Genomic DNA, 7,720 nt, shown 5'->3' on the forward strand with positions numbered 1-7,720 from the left:
TGTCATCATTGTGTCAGAATTGATTTGATATTAACTCTATTCAGTTTTTGCAATTGCAGTACGTTTTTATTCTTGACATTGAGTCATTTAACTTGGTGCTTAATGGCTCCCTGCACCTGGAGCTTCTTTCTTCGAAGAGAGTGCGTAGCAGCTGCAAATGAAATGGTGCTTGGACAGAATTCCAGGTGCGGTAATTAAGTCCAAGCGCAGTATCAGTTCTTATTCAGTTATGAACTACGTCCAAGTGCATTGTAAGTTCTTATACATTTTCATTACAGCTGTTTAAATATTGCATATCAGACGAACAGGTTTTCAGAGCCAAACATCAAATATAGCTATATACCTTGTATTGGCAAGTACAGGGGCATGGATTTTATCTGCAATAATCATCTTATATATTAATTCGAGTATGATTCATATTTGGTAGACACTTATCACTTTGTTGAAAATCTACATGTCTATGTTTACATGAAAATATTATCTGCGCTCTATAGCAACTATCTATTCCAAAATAAATGGCAGCGTCGTGCAATTCTAACAAACCTGTGATTTTGCAGGCTTCAAATTTCAAAAGAAGCTGCAGTGATGCAGCCTTGGCTCCGCCTTAGGCACCTGTCGTCGATCTGTGGACGGATGGCCGGACGTTTGGACGACGATGGAAGGCGGACGATGGTGCAGTGGCGGTGGCCGGCACCCCGTGGCGCAGAGATCTCGGCGGACATCGCTGCAATGGAGGTGGTCGGCGCTGCACGGTGACGATCAGGCGGCCGTGAGCGACAGAAGCGCGACGACTGGATGACAGCAGCCGGCGGTGCAGTGGCGGCGGCCGGCACCCCGCGGTGCAGAGATCTCGGCGGACGTCGCTGCAATCGAGGTGGTCGGCGCCCCACGGTGACGATCAAGCGGCCGTGCGCGAGAGAAGCGCGACGACTGGATGACGGCAGCCGGCGGTGCAGTGGCAGTGGTCAGTGTTGGCAAAAGCGTGCAACGGAATCGGTGCGGCTGGCATGAGGAAGCGCGGCGGCGACAGGCCGGTGGTGACGGCAACGGATGCGTCGCTCGCCGGCGCACGTCTGGTGCGGTTCCGTTCAATTTTCTTGGCGAAACCTTTTTTTCTTTAGCGCCAGAGGTTCGAGTACGCGAGCGTGGTTCGAGCGTTGGTTGGATTTCTGATCGCGGGAGGTTCCAGTCCGCCAGGGAGTGTCCGCCCTTGTTTCTAGCGTTGGATGGATGATGTATGGCTGAGATCGTTTGGATCACCACCCTCTCTCTCTTTTTATATTAGTGGAGAGTGGAGATGGAGATGGAGATTAGTGGAGATAAACTGAGACCGACCCCAATGGTTTCATTCCCATCGGAGGGTTGCCTTTTGGTAAACATGTTTTGTCTTCAATGCCAGCAAAAAAGCGCGGGAAATTAAAGGTAGGCACGAGATCCGAATTCCGATCGATCCATTGATATTCACAGTTTCTAACAAACACTGTACAATACAACTGCAGGTATATTATGTTCCAGTTTTGACACATTACACCTCAATCTCCAATGGCAATAAGCCGCGCACATGCATGTCCCCGCCGATGTCATGCACGCTGCACTTGTGCGCCTCCAGCTCCAGGTGATCTTGTTCCTCCTCGTCGCCGGCGGCTTTGTGGACGAGCCGCGCGTACGCTTGTTCGGCGGGGTATTTGTTGCAGACGTACAGGTAGATCGCGAGGACGAAGATCGTCATGAAGGAGAGGTACCACCCGAACTGCAGGTTCACGAGCGCCCTCGCGCGGTGGAGGCTGGCCTTGTCGCGGCAGCGCACGGTGTCGCGGCCGTCCTCCCGCACCAGGGAGCACCCCTTGGGCGCCATGCTGGGCACCCACACCATGGCGCCGATGACGGCCAACCACACCCCGTGGAACATGATGCAGGCCGACCGGGCCAGGCTCACGGCGAAGCTCCGCGGGAAGCCGATGCCGAGGAGCGTGGTGCCGAGGCACGCGGCAACGACCACCTGGAGGATCCAGTGGAACTGGCCCTCGACGCCGGCGTGCGTCGTGGAGTGGAAGTGGAAGACGAGTAGCTCCTGCGCGAAGACGACGGACACGAGGAGGAGGCAAAGCGCGCGGCGGCCCGGGGCGCGGGCGCGGTCGAGGTGGACGGCGGCGCCGGCGTAGACGATGAGCGCGAGGCAGATGATGGCGTGCTCGTGGTTGTGGAGGCGGTCGGACGGGATGGAGCCGTCGGCTTCGAACGGCAGGAAGGTGGAGTGGTCCACGAACATCTCCATGACGAGCTCCACGGCGCTGCCGGCGATGACGAGGGCGGGCTCCAGGTAGCGGGCGCCCGTGACGGGGAACCAGACCGGCGCCACGTACGAGTCCGGGTGCAGGGAGAAGAGCCTGACGTGGCTGAAAAGGTGCCACAGGCCGACGGCGAAGAAGCCGGCGCCGGGCAGGATGTGGCCGATGCTGCTGCGCGGCGTGCCGCCCATTGCTACTGAATTGATCGATGGAGCGACTAGTGTTGTTGTTGTGGGCGCTCGCGAGTCGCGACATTGGTTAGGTATAAAAGGGAGCTCGTCCTGTTGAGTAGAGTAAGTGATAAATCTGCCAAGGTGTTGCTTGTAAGTCAGTACAAGTGTTTCGGTGTGTCCTGAACTCCTGCTCATGCGGCAAGCGCCTCCGCTATTTTGTCAAATAGAATGGTTGGAATATCATTTAGGAAATAGTTGAATATTTTTTATTTATTTTTTGCTCGAAAGGAATAACGATATAGTCCCTCCGTTCCTTTCTATAGTGCCTATAGATTTTTGGTATTTGTTTCACAATATAAGGTTGTAGTTTGGCTTTTTTCAATTACCCCTCCACCGATCAACTCCCACACGACATGCATGAAAAAGAATCCATACAAAATAGGAAATAATTAATTGAGTTCTTAATGCATGGCCCCAAGGATTGCTTAAACTCCCATATACACATTAAACAAGTACATGGGACGCCGCCTTCTCCACCGAGATCGCGGTTGACTGCCGCTGCCTCTACCTGCCATGGCCGCAGGATGCTTCCTAACCCTTTTTTGCTTCCTCCGTAAAAGGAGGCATAAAATTACAAAGCTTCGAACGCATCACTTGTATGCTTCTTCAACAAAGAGATGTGCTTGGATAAATACAATGCCGCTTCACTTTCAAGACCATGGATTGTACTACCATCACATGTGTGCTTATGAGTGTAGGGAGAGTTATCTCTCGAACACAGGTTGAGATTCATTGTCAATGGAAAAATGGAGCACCTAACAACGCATCTTTATAGACAAGAACTACGAGATCACGCCTTTCATTTAGGGTGACAGGGTGATCGTACCATTCTAGCCTTTTTTTCATGCTTTTCCACGCGTATGGAGAAAGGAGCGGTCAATAGGACTCACTCGTGCTGCTCCGGGGAAACCCTAGATCCGGGTCTCCCAGATTGGATGATGACGGCGCTTTCTGCGTTGTTCTACCTCTTGGGACATCATTTTTGGAGCAGCGGCTGGATGGAGGTGGATCTTGGTGGAGTGGTGTTCATGTACCACGTTGACGTCGATGATTCTCGGTGGCGTGAAGCTGCAGGGTATCGAAGACGGGCGCGGACTGCTGGACGCGTGCAGAATGGTGGATCTGTCTTGCGTCATGGTGACATCAACGGCAGGTCTGGCAAGGTAAATGCGGTGATCCCTCTTGAAGATGGGTGCGAGGAAGACGGCGGTAGCGATTTCTGTGGCATGTGTAATGGCATGCGCTCAGGATCCGCTTGACTGGTTCTGCTTCTCACCCGCCAATGGGCGGCTTGGGAAGGCATTCAGTTTTAGATGATGTGCGTTGGTGTATTGTCAGGGTAATGGCCATGTTCGTGGTCACCCCCTTCATCGCTCTTGTAGGTATAGCGAGTTGTCACTGAAAAGGTGGCTTCGAGTTGATCTTTATATCTCCCTTGTAAGGCTTTGTGAATAATTTAATAAAGAAAATCTATATGCATCCTTTGTATGCAGAGGCTGGGGCGATACTTCCATTTCGAAAGAAATAATACTTTTCTAATTTTTCCTTTTTTCAGAAAGAACGTGAAATTCATTTTTTAAATGGGAGCATTCGTACTATCAAATTAATTTCTCCCAAAGCTACTAAAATCATAGCATTGTCCAAAATTACAAAGCTACGGATGTAACATTGATATGCTTCCTACATACAAAAAATTGCACTTCGCACAACCTTTTCATGCATTGAACTTGGACTCATACGTCCATGTACGGTTGTTCTGGGCATGGAAGTTGTTCTGAGGAGGAAGAACCTATTGATTGGGCATGAAATCGCCTAGATTTTATGGAATAGCCTTGGGATATCAGAGAGTTAATGCATTCCACGCTGTCTCGCTTATGCATATAAATGGCAGGGAGTGACTATACAACAGATGTCTGTTTTGCAATTTGGAAACAGACAGATTTTAAAAACCAATAGGAAGTTGACAGCTGTTAGACTCAAAGCAATCAGTACGAATGAGAAATCTGTCTGTTTTCAGTCCGGTCCAACAGACATATTTTCGTATACTTAGTTCCTTCTCTAGCCTCAGCCCGACTCGTTCGCTGTCCTACGAGTATTTGAGCCCGACAGGCCACTAAAACTTACAAGTACAAGAAGCCCACTACAATGACGCCTAGAGGGAAAAAAGCCCAGCAAAGCGATCATCTTCTGCAGCAAGAAAAGGCATCCGCACATCATTCGCCACACACAAACTCCACTTGCTTCGACGCTGCTCCTTGCCTGGCGGTGGAGTTTTTTTTTGGTTCAGCTGGCGGTGGATATCGAAGGAGCTCCAAAAAAGATGAGAGAGAACCAAGAGAGAATTCAGATATGATATGGAAGGAGAAAAAAGGAAGGGCAAGCAAGTTATGCAGTATGACATACCTGAAACTGATGATCCCCAGGTACGCTCCTACGCTTGTTTTGATCTGTAGCATAAAAAAAGAGATTTAGCTCATACCCGGCTGACTCAACCTAGCACTCATTTGATGATTCTTACATGATTTCAAAACAAAACTACCTTTTGAATCCTTTAATCATCCAACAAATTAGTCCCAAAATAGAGGGGCATGTTTCCACCCGGTAACAATGGAAAATCACTCTCTGGAAAACTGTATGCCAGGAGAAAAGAAAACCACATAAACTTGTACAAAACCATATCTCATGATTAAAAACTCACAATCATATTGTCTTACAAATTCACAGTAGCGATAAATTCTTATTTCGTTGAATAACAACATGAAAACTTAACTTATATGAGCCCAGAACTCAAATATTGTTGAGCAACAGAGCATTGAATACTATTTTGACAGTACAGTTGAGCAACAGAACCTTGTCCTCCCATGGAAGCACGGAATGTAGTGATCAAGTCTGGCTTCTGGGAGTTCTAGAACTTGAGTAATTAATTTTGGTATCCTCTGTGATAAAATGATAACTCACAGATCGGTACTATTTTTCATAATTAAATTAGATACTTATTGAAATGTTTTCGTTGCGCAGCTATGATATTAATGATTATGTTTTTCTGCTTTACAAAACTCAAATAATGATTATATTTGCAGGATAACTTTTCATACATGGCACTTCTACAGGGAGAACTTGACACAACCTACTCTTGTTATATTACTACTCTACATGTAAAAGTGATACTGAGAAATAATGCTTAGGAACTGCTGAGGACATAAAACTGAAAGTATGGAGATAAAGAGAAATGAAATGGAAAAAAACAAAAAGTTGAAAAGGGCCCCTCCTCCTTTTTCCGGGCTTCGAACCAGCTACCAAAAAAGGTTTCAAAAATGTAGGCAGACTTACCGCCACACCAAATAAATCAAGGACAGAAAAAAAAATGACGAATGAAAAGAACAATTAAGAAATAAGAAGACTGAATAAATGAGGAATGAAAGAGTGAAGAACAATACTGAAACATTAGTATATGAGAACACAAATATTTAAAAGAAAACTTGTATTCATGGAAAAGTGAGCATGATGCTGAACAGAAAGTATCAAGAAATGGATTCACATGGAAGTTGTTCTGAGGAGGACACTACGGGAGAACTGCGCTTTGCCGTGCAGCAGGAACGCACGGCAAAGGCCAAAATACGCTCGGCAAAGCCTTTGCCGTGCGGGCTTGCACGGCAAAGATTGCTCGGCAATGAACCGCCCGGCAAAGCCGTCTTTGCCGTGCGCCGCGCGAAAATGGCACGGCAAAGCCTTTGCCGTGCGAACTGGCTTTGCCGTGCGCTGGGCCAGCGTTGCCGTGCGAATGTCGTTGCCGTGCGCCTTCAGTCTTTGCCGTGCGGCCGGCTTTGCCGTGTGCTCCACCCCCATCCCGCACGGCAAAGTCTCCTCTTTGCCGTGCGCTTCCCCTCCACCCCGCACGGCAAACATGCTACAGCAGAACTGCCACAGCCGCGCAGTGCACAGCAGGGCAACCTTTGCCGTGTGTATGTGCACGGCAAAGGCCTTCTTTGCCGTGTGCATGTGTCTTTGCCGTGTGCATATGCACGGCAAAGGTGCTGAAAAAATTCCAGATTTTTTTTGTTTCTCATTAATCCCTGCATATACAATTCACAAATACAAATATATATCCAGATCCATATATAGCATAATATATAGAGTATTTGCACATCATCAACAACAAAGTTCATACATAATAGTCCAACAAAGTCCATACAATAGTCCAACAACAAAGTCTCCGACAACAAAGTCTCCAACATAGAATGATCCAAATAGCACAACAAAGTTCATACAACCAACATCAACCTTCGCCATTTCCGTCTCCACCTCCTTGTCCTTCTCCACCTCCTTGTCCTCCATCTCCTTGTCCTCCTACAAGTTCATTGATGCATAAGTGGCATGGAATGACTAAAATTGACATGTAAGACATGGAAGAACTAGAATTGACATGGAATGGCTAAAATTGAACATAATCGCTAGAATTGACATGAAATGGCTAAAATTCAACATAATGGCTAAAAATGACATGGAATGAGTAAAATTAACATGGAATAGCTAAAATTGAACATAATGGCTAAAATTGACATGGTTGAATGGCTAAAATTCACAAGTGACATGGTATGGAAGAATTAGATGTGTAGGAGAACTCACCTAGAAACTGCTGCAGTGCTCCGGATGATGCCCGTATTGTTGACGGTCAAGCCAGGTGTCGCCGGGCTCGACTTGGCGCTTGCTGGAGGAGCGCCATCACGGCCGGATCAGGCGCGGGGATCTGCAATATCCAAAGTTCGGTTAGACAACAAACAAGATTGAGACGGAGATATTAAGTTAACCACTTACCCAGTTGGGGAACATAGGAGGACACGACGTGCTAGGAGCACTACTCCCCGTGGGGAAGTCAGCACGGCCTCGGTTCATGAACATCCGTCGGAACATCTCGTCGCTGTTGTTGCATCAGCCGCAACATCTGCCGCTGCATCTGCATGCTCTCCCTAAGCTGCTGCTGCATCTCGCATCTTCTCCTCTTGGTTCCTCCGTTCCCTTTCTTCCATCTCCGCCTACGTTGTGTTGCCGCGATGTCAGTAACATTGCAATGGAAAACATGTAATGAAGCGTAGAGGATCGACGAAGAACTTACCCGTAACTTCTCAACAGCTAGGTCCGAAGCCCGTGGGCGGGTCTCTACCCGAGGCTGCTCGCTCGTACGCCCACGACGGATCTGGC

The 7,720-nt window shown here is 48.0% G+C and overlaps 1 protein-coding gene across 1 annotated transcript; it reads right to left on the reverse strand.

Annotated features, from left to right (window-relative positions):
• Positions 1-1,525: 1,525 nt before the first annotated feature.
• On the reverse strand, positions 1,526-2,479 carry LOC124657022. The gene has a single exon (XM_047195652.1). It carries the CDS (start codon positions 2,477-2,479, stop codon positions 1,526-1,528), a length of 954 nt encoding a protein of 317 aa, XP_047051608.1.
• Between the last annotated feature and the right edge of the window lie 5,241 nt (positions 2,480-7,720).

This window comes from Lolium rigidum, chromosome 5, assembly GCF_022539505.1.
Source record: "Lolium rigidum isolate FL_2022 chromosome 5, APGP_CSIRO_Lrig_0.1, whole genome shotgun sequence".
NCBI lineage: Eukaryota > Viridiplantae > Streptophyta > Magnoliopsida > Poales > Poaceae > Lolium > Lolium rigidum.

Coding starts and splice junctions, on each gene's coding strand:
- LOC124657022 (XM_047195652.1), bottom strand. CDS start 2,479: ATGGGCGGCACGCCGCGCAGCAGCATCGGCCACATCCTGCCCGGCGCC.